The 17,133-nt window shown below is 36.4% G+C and overlaps 1 protein-coding gene across 1 annotated transcript in view; it reads right to left on the bottom strand.

The window, feature by feature from the left end:
* Positions 1-17,133, bottom strand: part of LOC106878219 (stomatin-like protein stl-1) — a 36,985-nt gene that overhangs the window by 12,726 nt on the left and 7,126 nt on the right. The window contains exons 2-5 of the mRNA XM_014927370.3: positions 10,100-10,240; positions 8,387-8,486; positions 2,352-2,410; positions 9-141 (exon numbers count right to left, since the gene is read on the bottom strand). Coding sequence (XP_014782856.1) covers positions 9-141; positions 2,352-2,410; positions 8,387-8,486; positions 10,100-10,240 — 433 coding nt within the window. The remainder of the gene's footprint in view (positions 1-8; positions 142-2,351; positions 2,411-8,386; positions 8,487-10,099; positions 10,241-17,133) is intronic.

The raw sequence follows: 17,133 nt of genomic DNA, 5'->3' as shown, positions 1-17,133 counted from the left end.
AAACTTACCTACGATTGCATAATTTAACAGTTCTCGTTCTCTAAATACAGTATCAAGATTGATTTTGCCTATTTCAGATCTCATTGTTGTTTGAGCAAGCTGTGTGATAGCATACTCAGCATCTTCAACACCATAGCTGGCCTGAAAAAGAAAGAAATCTGTGAATTATCAGGATTCTAAACCAGGTGTGCACAGCTTGGAATGTAGTCGGATTTCATTGTACTGACAACACAAAGGTGTGTAATAAACAAGTTTGTTTTGCAGCTGTAAGATTTCTGGTTTGACTCACTGCATAGTTCTTAGGAAAGTGTCTTTTGTATGGAAGTCCACAGGAGAGGACCACTCCTGTCCTTGGGTAGCAGACTACTTATTCTCTTGATTTAACCCTTCAGCATTCAGATTACTATGTTATATGTAATACTTAATTATTCACATTGTTTTGACTCAATCCTGCATTATCTCATAGTTTCAAGATTTTGATGATGTGACTGTTCATTTCTAAGATGATATTGTAAAGTAGTTATAAGAGGTCAGGTCTGGCTGCTTTAAATGCTAGAGGGCTAACACCACTATTTGGCCCTTAATATGGCTTTGATTAAGCCATATATACAAGAGTGGGCTGAAAGATTCAAAGGCTGACTATGAAGGAGTGATGCTAGAGCTATGAAATCTTCCATGCAACTCTTAATAACCATATTGTTTCTCTCCAGGTAAACTGACATCTGACTGTTCAAAGAAGACTTCAAAAGTAACTAATAGCAACTTCTTTTGGAAATGGACAAAATTTGGTATCATGGCCTTATCAAGTACCTGCAGAAAAGCAATTTTGTCCCCAAGGACATTCATGCTGACATGCTTGCTAAATCAGAGGATGATGCTTCAGATTTATCAACAGTGCAAAAGTGGGAAGCTGAATTTAGGAGAGGAATGAAGGAGAGCCTTAAAGATGACCCAAGGTTTGAGTGTCTTGCAGGTGCCGCTACCAAGGGAAAATTTGATTGTGTTTGACTATAAATTAAATAGCCAATACTATTAACAAATTTCATAAGAGTTGAGAATATTTTGCACAATGAATTTAGCATGATGAAGGCTTCTGCTTGATGGGTGCCATGTCTTCTGACACCTGACCACATCATGGGAAAATCTGAGATTGAAGCAGACCCAGCCAGTTTCTTTGAATGTTTCCTAACCCAAGATGAGTGTTCAGTTCACAACTTAGAGCTAGAGACAATCCATGCAGTGGAAATACCCCTCCTCACCTGCTCCAAATAAGGCCAAAGTTATTTCACCTGCAGGGAAGGTGATGGCCTCAGTTTCTTGGGATGCAAAAGGTATTGTGTTTATTGACTATTTTCAACCCATCAATGGAGAGTATTATGCCAACTTACTGAGGCAGTTACGAAAGGCCATCAAGACCAAACGCCCAAGAAAACTGACAAAGGGAGTCCTGTTTCACTAGGACAATTCTCCAGCACACAAGTCCTTGCTTTCAATGGCTTCTGTGCATGACTGCGACTTTGAACTGGTTGATCACCCTCCCTGTTCTCTTGATTTGGCCCCATCTGACAATCATCTGTTCCCCAACATGAAAAAACACTTGGCTGGGAACTAGCACCACTTTGATGTTGATGCTATATCTGCTGTTGATGCCTTTTTTTGACAAACAGAACGAAAGCATTTTTACCAAGGGGATCCAACTACTTTACAGAGTGTACTGGGTGCTTTGATGTGACACTGGCACAGGCATGAGTATGGGTACATTTACATGGTACCAGCATCCATGAGTCTGCAAGACTAGGAACTCTCTGCTGAGAGAGGGGTGTAGAGGACATGCTTGCAGGTATGGACATACATGATTTTATTTAGATTGGTGTGTCATGTACAGCAAACCACCAGAAGTCTCAGTCCCTTGTCATTTCTCCTGTGAGGCTCAACGTTTGAATATCCTTTATCACTACTTCATCCCACATCTTCTTGGGTCTGCCTCTTCCATATGTTCCCTCCATATTGTAAAAATATCATTTCTACTGCAAGTGAGTTGTCAGCCCAAGCAATAATCATCAAAAATCACTAAATTAAGGCTAACCCTTTTGATATCAATCTGCTCAAGAGAGTCCCTCATTCTGATACAAATTTCATATTTTAGAACTTTCCATCAAAATTTCATGTAAATTTATGTTCCAAACACTAGTTTAATAAAGTTATTTTACTAAATTCATCATAATTTCTAAAATTAATTAAAACACAATGTATATCAACAGAAATATGGGAACAAGAGAAGGGTTAAAAAGGCAAACAACAGCATTGACAAAATACAGTAAAATGTTAAAAGAGAACAAGAAGTGCCTTACTTTGTATGCATCAATCACTCTGAGGTAAAGTACACCATCAATTTGTAAGGTAACATTATCTGCGAGGAGTAGAAAATGTTTCATGGATTACATTGACTGAACATCACATAGAAGTTAAACTAAACCAAGTAACATCTCATCTCTACTATTTATCATATAAAAACAATGGTGTGGGTGCTGGTGCCACCTAAAAAAGCACCCACTGTACTCTGTAAAGTGGCTGGCATTAGGAAGGGCATCTGGCTGTAGAAACCAAGCCAAAACAGACTATGGAACCTGGTGCAGCTCCTGGCCTTGCCAGTTAAGCCATCCAACCTATGCCAATATGGAAAACAGATGTTAACTGTTGATGATGATGACAGTAATTAATTATAGGAGGAATAGCCTGCCTGTGTGATTTAGGAGTTTGCTTCACAACCAAAGTGTCCAAGGTTCAATCTCATCATACAGCATTTTGGGCAAGGGTATCCTACTGAAGCTTTGTGAGTGAAGTTTGTTAAATAGAAACTGTGAGATAGTCAGTCATGTTAATTAACCTCTTAGCATTCAGAGTGTCAAATGTAATACCTACTTATTCACATTGATTTGAATTATTTATGCATTATCTCACAGATTTGAGATTTCAATATGATTTATTTTTTAGAATGACATTGCAGGGTAAGTGCAAAAGGCTGAATTTAGCCATTTGAACATAAAACAGGTAGAATATTTGAGCCTGATATGGCCAGTTCAAATGCTAAAGGGTTAAGAATTCAGTTATCCTGTAGGAAAAACACTGAACTCAAGAGGAAAGCAACAGCAATTCACCCCTGTATAATGTATAAGTTTAGAAAACAGTTGGTGTAAAAGGTCACCAGAAATCAGACTTGACGGTTCCCTCCATTGTAGCTTTACAATCGACACAAATCAATATCACAATATTATACTGAAACAATACTGTTCCCCATTACATAGCGTAGTGGATATAATAACACTGCTCTAACAGGAGAGTCTCTCTGCAGTGACTTAACCTATTATAACCAGCAGCCAAATCCCTTCAAATTACATTCTATCATTTAAGAAAACAGAAAAGCATATTAGCTCGTGTAGTACTTGATACCTCTAACAAGATGGAATGGTAATAACTAGAATGCTTTGGATCACCAGTCTGTTGAACCAGGATTGACCTGGGGTCAAACAATAACTGTGACAAATATTCAATTGTAAATAAGGTAGTGAGCTGGCAAAATGCTTAGTGGCACTTCATCTATCTTTACATTCTGAGTTCAAATCTCCCAAGGTTAACTTTCCCTTTCATCCATTTGGGGTTGTTGTAATCAACTTACCCCCTCCTCCGAAGTTGGTGGCCTTGTGCCAAAATTTAAAATCAATATTCAGCAGTTATACAGTTTATTGCTTCACAGATACAATCAGATGTTTCCTTTAAGTAAGGCAATAATTTAGCATGTTGTACATCAAAAGATCTGAAAGACTTATTGATCTAATGGCATATCAGTAAAACTGTTCACTGCCATTATATTGTAATAGCAACATCATTCACTCACTCTTATACTGTTATCTCACAATAGTATTTTTTCATTTTTACTAGCTAGGTTTGGAGGAACAGGTAATGCCCATGACCATTGCAGGTTCTCCTAGGCATGTAAGACAGATGCCATTAATATTTTTTTAAAACTATTAGCATTTAAAACTGACCATATCCAACCCAAATATTCTACTTATTTTATACTCAAACTAGCCAGATCTGGCCAGCCACATCTACTCTACAAGGTCGTTCTAAGAATAAATAATCACATCAATGAAATCTCAAAGCTATGAGATGATACATGATTAATTCAAAATAATATGAATAAATAAACACTACATTTAACAGTGTAATATGAACAGGGAGGAAATTTCGGAGGGGTGGCATTGTGGACGGAAGGACTGGGTGTAGTGATTGGTATGGAGTCTAGAGGTGTGATGGCGGACACAATGAGGGTGATAAGGAGAGATGAATAGCATGGGAATGCTTGAAGGAAGGCAGCATGGGTCCAACTGGCTTCAAGGTGTAAAGGTCATTGTAATAGCAGTAGCAAAGACAGAAAGAGGAGTCAATGCAGCTGTGGGCCAGAGACTGGAGTGTGAATATGAGTAACTTTATGCCAATCAGTTGGGTAGCCCTTTTTCTCGATGTGTGTGTTTCTGTGCAACAGTAGCAGCATTGTCCCACATGTAACAGCAACACTCCACCGTGGGCCTCACCTGAGCTTTGTAGAGAATTAAATATCTTTTGGCTCTAAAGAGAAGGGCCAGTTGTTGGGATGCTATCCATTTTATATAAGCATGCTTTCACTAGTGGGGAATCTTTGATGATGATGACAGGCCCCAACAATTTGAGCAATTTTGAGGGCTCCAGATGAGTGTTGCTTAGGATGAAGGGGGCTGTGTATGGTGTGATGATGCTTTCTGAATATGAGAAGCATTTGTATTTTCTTGCTAACAAGAGACAAGATTGGCATGGCATCATTGGAAGATGCTTTCAAAACCTCTGTTCATGGAGTCAATCTGTGCTTAATTGCAAGGGAATAATGCACAGTTGGAGAATGTTTGGGAGGGAAGAGTATTAGTGCTCACCAATATATAATAAATATATCAGTAACATGGTTATGCAGGTATTTTGAAAAAATCTTACGGAGTGATGACCATGCCCTGCATAACTACAGGTTGCCCTTTGGTAAGGTATAGCACCTGTTCAGCCCCTCTGCTAGAGATGTGGCAAAGTCATGAGACTGCAATATGGCAGATTTTGAAGGGATAACACATCCGGTAGGTATTAAGTTTGAGTGTTTTTAACACTCACGTTCTATGACATCTACTTACAACAATAACCTCTTCTCTTGTATATGCTCCTACTGTTATGTCATTCTATTAATGTACTTATGTATATTACACAGTTAAATGGTTAATTCAAGGGAGAAGTAAAAAAGAGAGAGATGGAGTGGGGAAGAAACAAGCATTTAGTGAAGGGTGAATGCAGTAATAGTGAGAGGTAGATAAGAAAAAGACAATGTTATTTGGGGCTAATGCAGTTTCGCACCTCTCCTTGAAAAATGCATTTTTTGGAAGAAATTTTTTCGGATTCCTATGTTTTAGATGTCAGATATTATGAATATGCAAGTCAATTTGCTATGATCGCTTTAAAGTAAACAAAATCAAAAATTTAAATTGGATGGGAGGTGGGGGGGTTTAAAAAATTTTTTTTTTGGCATATTCGTAATCTCCAACATGTGAAATGTAGGAATTGGAAAAATTTTTTTCCAAAAAAAAAAAATGCATTTTCCAAAGAGAGGTGTGAAACTGCATTAGCCCCTGTTATTTATAGATGTTTACTCACATACACATGTGATATACTGAAAACTGCGGTAGTGGTACTATCGTTAGGGATACAGGCTAATGACGGTAGTGGTTGTAATAAGGTAGGGACAATGAAGAGTGCACTAACTTTTATCAAATTAATTTTTGTGAAATCCTCAATCAATCAATGTATGCACTTTAGTGCAATTAACTATTACCTGCTAAACTGAAACTTCCATGTTTGCTTTCCTATAATGCCTTATTCTGCTATGGTCTATGTGTGCAACACTTAACTACGAAACAAAATTAAAGACATAATCTTATTATATGCACAGTATTATTCTTAGATAATTGACTAATAGATAAATCAGTATCATTCAACATCTATTTTATATGCTGGTAGGAGATGGTAAGGCCCCTGGCCTTACCAGGTTCCATAGTCGGTTTTGGCTTGATTTCTACGGCTGGATGCCCTTCCTAATGCCAACCGCTTTACAAAGTGTACTGGGTGCTTTTTACATGGCACCAGCATGAGTGCTTTTTATGTGACTCCTTGGTTTTAGGATATCAATTCTTTTGTGGTGGGCAGGTCTTCTTGAGTATAGAAATGCACCACTTATCTCAGTCATTTGTCACCTCCTTGTAAGGCTCAACATTATGAGATTGGCCTTCAACACTTTGTCCTATGTCTTCTGAGATCTCCCTTTTCTACATCTTCCCTCCACTTTGAGTAATTAGCACTTATCTTAAATAATGTGTGTGTGTGTGTGTGTGTGTATTCAAATTCAGTCATAAGCATTCTTCACTAATATGAAAATAAGATTGTAGTACAGCATATTAAAATTTGTTATAAGTGTTATTAATATAGTTGTACTACAGTAGAATAATAGATTATGTCTTTGATTTCTTTCCATCATTAAGATTGGTTAAATTCCACTGTCAAAGTAACAGTGGAATTTCCACAAGTACTGCTAATAGCAATTAATTAACTCTTCTGTTCTATGAATACCTTTCTACAGTAATGAACACATCTGTTCTTTGGGTAACTATTTGAGAGTTAAGTGTCTCTGGTCAAGCTGACCTCTCAGAGAGTGGTCTTGTTACACGCTGTTGACATTGGTCATTTTCACTACCTGCAATAACAATAGTTATTAATTAACTTCTCAACAGTAAGGAATCACTCTCTCTCTCTCTAAATATATATATATATAGTGTCTACCTTACTGATATAATTCTCTGCTTCCACCATTTTTCCAGTCTTTCCAGGCCTGTCTCTTTGATTTTATAGTGCTGTCCATCTTATTCCACCAGCATGTCACCCACATCTATCAAACTTTCCACACATCCAACCTCCAAGAAACCAAACTACATCTCCTCTTCTAAATTGCATCTTTTTCTTCCTCACATTTCCTCTTCCTACACTATAACCTTTCATTATCAGACACAAAATGATCTCCTCTCAAAATTCCTTGTCTTGCAAGTTACTTGGTAACCCTGCTAGTGTTGGTGCCATGTAAAAAGCATCCAGCCCACACTGTAAAGTGTTTGGCATTTGGAAGGGCATCCAGCTGTAAAACCATGCCAAAACTGGCCTCACCTATGCTGGTGCACATAAAAAGCACTCAGTCCACTTGGTGGGGTGGTTGGTGTTAGGAAGGGTATCCAACCATAAAAACCCTGCCAGAACAGACACAGTAGCCTGGGTTAGTCTCCTGCCTGGCTGGCTCCTGTCAAACTGTCCAACCCATGCATGCAAGGAAGGCGAATGTTAAACGATGATGATGAGGAGGAGGATATTATTGTATACAATGCTGTATGTAGATAGGACTGGACCATAGAGAAGTGTTTTGCTTATAGCCACAGTACCCTACCAAACGAGGCATAACTTCATTATAGATAAATGATAAATAATTCCATACAAGATGAATAGTGTCTGGTTGCACATGCTGTTTATGGACTCCTTCGGGAAAACAGTAAAAAAAATGTGGATGAGGATAGGGAGTTTTGTGATGCAAATGTTTTGGTGATCTGCAACACTAACTTCAAGAAACCAGCATAAATGAGGTATTGTTAAGCCTTCCCCCACAACTCATCTTCTAACAACCATCCTTCCATCAAACTTCTGTGGAACTATACACTCAGGTGCTGTGAAAATGATACCACTTATTTCCCTGACATTTCACATTGTATCCCTACTACTATCCCTTATCCTTTCCTCCTCCGTAACCCACTACTATTTCTTTCATTGCATCCAACTTAATCCCCATTTCTAACCATCTGTCATACTCTTTCCACTCAAGTGCACTTACCCACCTTTTCCAGTCTTCTATCCCTATTCTCACTCTCTCACAAAAAATTCACTTTGGGGGTATGCTCTCACCATCTCTCTCTTTCCAGCTGGGAAGCCATGTAGTGAACTCTTCAATAAGAGACTTGTACTCCTATCACACTTTCACATCCTTCAATACTATACCCTACTTGGGTGACCCCATAAATGCTGGTGCCACAAAACCACCCAATACATTTTTGTGAAGTAGCTGGTATTAGGAAGGCCAAAGCAGATATGGAAGTTTGGTGCAGCTCTGTGGTTTGTTGAATTCTGTTGAACTGTCCAACCCATGCTAGCATGGAAAAAGGGATGTTAAATGATGATGACGACAGGGAATTTAAAGGAAAAGAAAAAAAATTAAAGAACTTACCAATAGAAATAGCACTTTGTTGGGGAATATCAATGGCAATTTCTTTCAAACTTTGGACGTATTTAATGGTGTCAATAACAGGTAAAACAAAGTTAAGGCCCTAGAAAAGAAAAAAAACTTGTTATAAGTTGAATAGTTATTGTTCAATTCTAGGTTTATTGCACAAAAAGAAAAAAAAGACCTCCTGAAAATTTTAAATACTTGGAAATGGTCAACAAACTGTAAAAGCTAGAGTTGTTTTTATTCTTAACCATAAAAAATTATTTACTAAATCTTGTTAGAATTTCAAGGTCAGAACTCTACACTACCATAAATCTCATGGCAATAAATCATGAGAACCTACAATATTTAGAAACAAATTAGTCAACTCTGGAGGAGCATAGGATAAAATTTGAGTACTAGTGAGCTGAGAAAGTGTCCGAGCATCAAATATTGTGTATATACAAAAGAAATGACTGTACTGATACAATCATTATGAATGAGCAATGCATGCTGAGTAACCAAAGTCATGTGAATAGAATTTAGTTGAAGGTGTCTGTGTTAGAAGCAGACCAAGGAAGATTTGAAGAAGATACATTTAGGTCAGACGTGGGCTTAACCCTTTTGTTACCAAATTCCTGTTAAAATACACTGAAGAATTTAGCAAAATAACTTTTATCATTTAACTGGAGTTTGGAACATTCAGTACTAACAGAGATAACATTCTAATATCTTGTCAATGAAATGTGTGATATCAACTTTTCCTTTCAAGTTACTTAACCTTATGGCTGGTTAACCAAATTAAAGACAAGATGTTAGCTGATTACATTTTGACCTCTAAGACAGAAATCTAATCCACTTAACATCAGTTTTTCTCTTTACACATTTAATTGTCAAGAGCATTCAAGCTTCATTACCAGCTAATTGTTGAAGCCAATAACTGTTAGCAGATTAGTACTATTTGTAACTGATAATCCAATGCTAATACATCACTTCAGTGCAAAATCAAATAAATAGATTGTAAACTATATCAAGACTAAAACAAATCTCTTTTACTGGATATTTCAAGGTCTTACTACAGGTATAAGCAAAAGATAAACAGAAAAGTGATTCTCGGTAGACATAATCAATCACAGATGTGAGATCAAATCCAACCATAATACAAACAGTATGTTGTATTATTTTACTTGTTTCAGTCATTTGACTGTGCCCATGCTAGAGCACCACCTTAAAGGGTTTTTAGTCGAAGAAATTGATCCCAGGACTTACTCTTTTTAAGCCTAGTACTTATTCTATCAGTCTCTTTTGCCGAACTGCTAAGTTACAGGGAGGTAAATACAACAACATCAGCTGTCAAGCGATGGTGAAGAGACAAACACACACATAAAATATATATGTATAGAGTGTTTGAAGATGACCAATACTTGACAACCAGTGTTAGTGTTCTTGTGTCCCCGTAACCTGGCATATAGACAGTCCTATATATGATGACACATATACTCCAATTTTCCCACATATCTGGCCAAGTCCAATACTACCTGAAGTTTATTTCATAAAAGGGTTCACCACTTGCTACATTTAACATGTATTTCAAGCAGGTACGATTTTCTTGCTGATAGTTGTATACTCTGACAGAGCTTTAGTGGCATAAAACCTTCCCTGAGATATTGAAAAGAAAAAGTTAAAAATAGTAAATCAAGCAAAAATAAATAAATAAATAAATAGAGTACACACTGGTTCTAAGATTTTATGGTATTTGCCAAATCTTTCAATAATCCATGCTTCTTGTTGTGGGACAAATAATAACATTGTGTTCATTGGTAATCTCGATCGATGCCGTACATGTTGTTGGGCTCTGCTGACCATGTTTAGAACCTGAAAATGCAAACAAGAAACAATAATTAAATTTGTGACATTCTCAAATTTAAAACAAATTTAACTCTTGATACCAAACCATCTGATACCACCCACTACCACCAACTGAAAATCTCTTGTTAAAATACTATTACTGTTGTAATTTGAGTGATGTTGAGGCTAACATTTCATTGCAGTTTGTGTCCAAAACACTGGCTTAATATACAAATACAGGTTATTTAGGTAGCATTAGATCAAATACAAAAGTATGTCACCAGTCTAAGCAATTTCAGAAAAGCTGTCACATAAATAATTTCAACTTCTGCAAATGTTGAAGTAAATTTAGATTACTAATGACATTGAAATAAATTTATAATCAAAAGTATTATGCTACGTAATTGATTAAATTTTGTCAAGGCTCTCCAATAAGATTAACCCTTTCATGTCAGATTTGTAATGAAATCTACTGTTTGTATTTAAATGAATTTTGAAGATAAAGGATTTAGCAAAATAACTTTTCTAATTAATTTATTTCTGATATATAAGAAAAGATTCTAACATAAAATTATAATGGAAAGATTTAAATTAAATTTTAACTCTGTAAAATGGACAGTTCTCTATCAAAGAACAGTCGAAAATTGGATTCAAATTCTAAGACCTTTGTCAACTTTCAATCTATGTATCACGTTGTTGAAAATAACAATGGAATTATATTGTAATAAGTTTTTAAAGCAGATCTCAGAGAAAAAGAGGTTAAGCAGAACACATGCCCACCTGATCTCAACAACGATAATGAGCAGCCAAGTAGGAAACACTTTTATGCATGTGTGTTGCTGTTTAACACCAGATCAAACCTGATCAGGAAGATCTGTATCTTTTTGGGGTATCTTGAACTACATAATCCAATATAGGATGTGATTTGAAGATTTGGCTGCTATTACTTATAGATTGAGCTACCATGTAGAGACTCCCTTGTTGACTCTAATATATGTTTAGTAACTGTGGATCAAAATTAAATTGTAAATACTTCTTACAGATTTCATGGTCTTAAATAAAATATGAGAATTTTTCCAGCATAGGATGACAGTTTAATCACAAATAACATTATCAAAATAGCTGTATTTGCTAACATATAAGAGAGATACCTGTTTTAACAAGTATATTTTATGAAAAAATAAAAATTTAATGCTTCATTATACATTCACTGAAAGATATTTTAAAGTGGCTTTGTAGTGAGGATTGAATGATTTTATGTATGTAAATACAATTCTCTGACAGTATACTGGAATGTTTATCTTCTTTCAGTTCAATTGAATAGTTGTTTATATTTTGGTCAAGAGAATTTCTATACAAGATGTAAAACTTGTATTTCTGGCTGTGATGCTTTGTGTTACTGCAATCAGCTGCCAGAAAGGTGCACCACTGCCATGGTTTTGTTGCCATTGCAAAATGGCTGATAAGCAGAGGAAAATTTAACAATTCTTTCATCTTTTTAGGAGAAATTTCATTTAGATAATTAAAAAATATTTCTTGAAAGTAACACAGTCATTAAATAATATAAGACATATTATATATGGATTATGTATGCCCAGGGAAGGAGGTATAAATGGGATGATGTGACCTTTCCACATAACTGCCAAAATACTATAAGCAGTTTTTAAGTTTGTACTAACAGGCTGTGATATCTTGGCTGGTTTTCAATATTTTATTACCAGTAATAGTTATTGTATCTAGCGGAATTACACTTGTCTGGTTCTCAAACCTGCAACACTCTGTCGTTAATCTGTAATACAGTGACATTAAACACAGGGCAGATTTTTACAAAAAAAAAACAAAAAAAAACACATTGGCAAATACAGTATTTGACAGTTAAGAGGACTGAGGCAATGTAGATTTAAGAGTACTGTTAATGGATAATGGTATGCTTGTACTTAGTATTTGTGAGAAGAAATAAGTGGAGAATACATGGGAGAAAAAACGTTTTGAAAATGTGAACCTGACAGAGGGAGCAGTCATTCTAGTTGACAGCAGTATGAATTAAAGATATGAAGGCAGGAGAAATTCCTGGTTCATAATGAGTTTCTGACCTAACAGTATTATAGTCAGTTGTTACAAGGGTAAAGGACATGCCTTAAATAAGAGTAATGACAGAAGTATCAAATTCGTGGACCAGGTCGTGTAAGTCACGAAAAGAGTTATAAGCTCGACTAATTTATGAAGAGAATTAGCCTAGATGAGACTCTGTGTGGTTTCATGTCAGGGAAAAGTATTACTGATGCTTTGTTTCTAGTAAGACAAATGTAGGTAAAGTATTTAGCCTAAAGTAAACTGCCGCACTTGGCTGTTGTTGACCTGGAGAAAGCCCTTGACACTGTCCCTAGGGCCCAAGCTCCCTGATCTGGTAGTTGCTGCAAAAGCTAGTAGATGAATGGTTAACGAGAACTGTCCAAATCATGTACAGGGGTGCTGTCAGTAAGATGAGAGTTAGCAATGAGTACAGCAACGAATTTAGTGTGCAGGTAATTCACCAGAGCTTGTCTCTCAGTACTCTCCTATTTACCATAGCCCTCCAGACCATAACAGAAGAGTTAAAGTAGAATTATAAAAAAATTCCAAGTGTGGGTGCAAAACCTAGAATTAAATTAGCAAAAACCAAGGTTTTTGTAAACAGAAAAATAGACAGCACTCTAATCCCTACGGGGAAATGGCTGTTTCTGATATGTAGAAGAGGTGTAGGTAGAAATTTCAGTGAACTCAGTGCAAACTATGAACACACAGGAGATGCAGTGGGATCAGAGGAAAATTAACAGAGAAAGTAGACTTTGTTCATGGCAGATGCTCAGGAGCAAAAAACACTGAGAACACGGGGGGGGGGGGGGTTCTCCTTGAAAACCCAGGAGGATCTTAGAGTTAGTATATAGTTTGTTACATAGGTAACCTATTTCGTAGTGGAGGAAAATGTTTTGAAAGTAAAGATGCCAGAGTAAAACTATCTGGAGAAATTTAGAGAACTATTACCTTTTTTGGTAGCAAAAGGTCTCTTTCCCGGAGTGAAAAGGAAGATTGTATGATGCTTGGGTACAAACAATAATGCTACATGGAAGTGAAACATGGGCTGTAAATGCAGTGGATATGTGAAGACTGGAAAGAAATGAAACAAGCATGTTTTGCTGGATGTCCAATGTCAGAGTGTATGTATGATAAAGCAAATGTATTAAGAGAAAAATTGTGCGTAAGAGGCATCAGGTGTGGTATGCAGAGAAGAATACTGCACTGGTATGATCATGTGATACATATCGATGAAAACAGGTGCATAAAAAGGTGTCAGTTGCTAAATGTGGATGGAACTGGTGGGAAAGAGATAGCCAGGAAGATGCAGGTCAAAGTAGTAAAAACTGACATAAGGTTGTCAAGCCTCTTGGAAAAGATGAACATGGACTGAGGCAGCCGGTGATTTGCCATGCTCATGATGACCTGTTCATCCCAGCAAAAAAACTAATGTCTATTCCTTAACAACCAATATATACCCATCAAGCCTTCCCTAAACTTATCTTCATAACACCCATCCCACCTTCACTCAAACTACAGTGTTATTTCTTCAGCTGTTGTAATTATAAGAACAGAACTGTACATTTTCCATCCAGACCTTTGGCTACCAGTTATTCCTCTACTTGGAACTACTTCCCTCATCACTCATTGCACATTTTTGACGTCATTCCTTACTACTTTATTTTACCATTGAATGCCTCTTTCACTTGAATACCTGCTCATGTTTACCATCAACACCCCTTTATTTCTCACATGGGGTAGCCATGTGTCTCCTCTATGGCAAAGTACCTGTTCCTGTCCCTCTATCATATTCAACACCTGCTACAAAGTCACCTTCCTTGATACTGCCAAGGTGCCTTGTCTTTTTGAGTTATTTGGCAACAACATTTGTGCTAATACTGCAAAAAGAAGTATTTGGTACATTGTGTAAAGTGGTTGGCATTAAGAATGGCATCCAATTGTAGAAACCATGCCAAAGCAGACATTGGAGTTCAATGCACTTTTCTGGCTTGTCAGATCTTGTTGAACCATCCAATCTATGCCACAATGGAATGTGGATGTTAAATGATGATGATCAATCAGTTTCTTTCCACAATAAGTGAGATGAATAAACATGAAAATATGAATCAAATCTTGGAAGAGTGAAAAGTAAATTCATGGATATTAAATATTGTGAAACATAACCATTCAAAACAATCCAAGGTGTTATGTGAAATGAGATTTTGTAAAAGTAATATGTTATTAGTCTAAAGTACATTATTTACCCCCAATATAACCAAACAATCAAGGCTGTTACAAGGAAACATTCAACAACCTGTTCCATGACATATATTTTCTCTCTCTCTCCTGGAAGATACATTATTGCATTGGCTCCAGCGAAACTCATTGAAAATGATATTACTCTTACATCATATATGATATAATGGCAAACTCCAGCTGTCAGAAGAAACTATTATCATAATAGTTGACAATAGGCATAGGCTTGACTGTGTAGTAAGAAGCTTGCTTCCCAACCACATGGTTCTGCGTTCAATCGCACTGCATGGCACCTTGTGCAAGTGTCTTCTATTTTAACCTTGAGTGGACCAAAGCCTTGTGAGTAGATTTGGTAGACAGAAACTGAAAGAAGCCCGTTATATATGTGTGTGTGTGTTTGTCCCTCACAGCTGGTGCGTTTATGTCCCTGTAACTAAAGGGACACAAAGGAGACAGATGGAATAAAAACTAGTACTTTAAAAATATCAGTACTGGAGTAAATTCATTTGATTAAAATTCAAGGCAGTGCCCCAGCATAGCTGCAATCTAATGACTGAAACAAGTGAAAGATAAATCCAAAGAGGGCTCCATCATGAAGAGCCAATTAAAGCTTCACCTAACATTATACAGGATTTACACACACACAAAATTATACTGAATGCAAGATATATCTAACTCAAACCAGCATATAAAATTAGATGCAAAACTCATGATGGTGATTTACAGATGCACTCACTCTTAATAGAATGAAAGTTTTAAGGAGGGAAAAGCAATAAAAATAATAGTTTCCACTCATTTTACTGATTGATTTGCATTAAAGCAAATAGCATGAATTTCCTGGTTTTTGTTAAGCAGACCTCCTCAGTGCTGGTGCCATGTAAAATGCACCTAGTCCACTCTGTAAAGTGGTTGGCATTAAAAGGACACCCAGCTGTAAAAACTGTGCCAAAACAGACCTTGCTAGTGTTGGTACCATGTAATAAGCATTTACTCCACTCCATAAAGTGGTTGGTGTTAGGAAGGGCAACCGGCTGTTAAAATCATGCCAAAACAGACAGTGAAACTTGGTGCAGTCTTCTGGCTAGCCAGTTGACCCTTAAAAGGATGAAAGGCAAAGTTAACCACACAAAGATTTGAACTCAGGGTGCAGAGAGAGGAAACAAATGTGAGGCATTCTATCCACCACTCTAATGACTGCTAATTTTCAGCCTCTGATATGGTTAATATTTGCCAAATAGAATCTCTGTACTTGACTCATATACGCATTTTGTGGTTTATTAGAGGGGAAATTGCTGAATAAATTCAAAATAGTGATGTCTGCAGTGAGCAGATATCACTGGACAAGATACCATATATTTCTGTATTTATCTAGCTTTTGAATTGATAGCTGGCATCTGTAAGAAGCATTATTTGATAGAGCTGTATTTTGCCTTTAGGGAGACTTCTACCTCTCCACTTAGTGCTACAAAATCAAGAGTTAAGAGCTGGCTCTAAGAAACTTCTAATAGAATTAAACAGAATAATTGTTTATTGAAATAGCAGGGTAGATGTATGAAAGAGTTGATAGGGACCCTAAAAATATTTTGTTGATAAAATAGATAACCTAATTACATTGGTTCAGGTATCTTAATTTTTGCCTAAGCTGCTTATCAATTTTTAAGCTGCTTTTCAATTTGTGATGCTTGCTTATGCATCCAAATCCATTATATATATATTGTAGGGATTTTTTTTTTGTTTAAGTCATTATTGATATAACTTCCACAAAAAATTATCACACCTCCATAAAAAGCTGCTTGTAGCTAACTACTGTGATTCCAGGAAGAAAAGAAACAATAACTTGTTTGCTTTACAGCTCTGTGCAGCCCTTTCAAGTTAGTGAAAAAACTATTTACCCATCATAAATGCTTTCAAGAAGTGCAATTCTGCAAAATTGTCCATTAAATGTTCCACATTCCCCACAGCTGCACCTCACACAATACAATAGCCACTAAAACCTACAGAGCCACGGATCTTCTTTCAAACAGTCACTGCAATATAAATGAGTTATGAAGCTGATGTTGAAATAAATATTGGCATAGCTTTTGTATATATGTGTGTGTGTGTGTATACACACATATGCAAACTTTTGAATACTGAAATAGCATTGATCTAACTTTAAATCAATCCCATTGTCTGCTAAGCATTACAGATGTGCAATTACCAGCAGTCATTCAAGCTGACCACTCTAAGAATAATTGCAAAAAAGAACAAAAGCAGTAAAAAAAGAGACACAAAAAAAAACCTTAGCGTATTTGTAGGATATTGCTTGGCATTAAAACAGAAATAAAGAATACTCATTATTAATGACATATTGTTCATTGTTTGTCCTCAGAGAAATGGAGCAGCAATGTCATTTTGCAGATGCATCTAATATGTAAAATCAACATTAAATAATAATGATATCAGGTGTTTCTTAATTCTTTCTACCTATAATCACCAGAGGTTTTTGAAGGACATCAAAACTATTAAGTTTACCATGAACTGTTTCATTATTAAAAATGCACTATTTTTATGCCTATAATTTTGCTTTATTGCTTTCAGTCAATCCTTCCAAAAATGAACTTCAAATG

Source organism: Octopus bimaculoides, chromosome 15 (genome assembly GCF_046866305.1).
Source record: "Octopus bimaculoides isolate indiv1 chromosome 15, ASM4686630v1, whole genome shotgun sequence".
NCBI lineage: Eukaryota > Metazoa > Mollusca > Cephalopoda > Octopoda > Octopodidae > Octopus > Octopus bimaculoides.
Note: the sequence above shows the minus strand (reverse complement) of the source record. Positions and strands in the feature narration are given on the sequence as shown.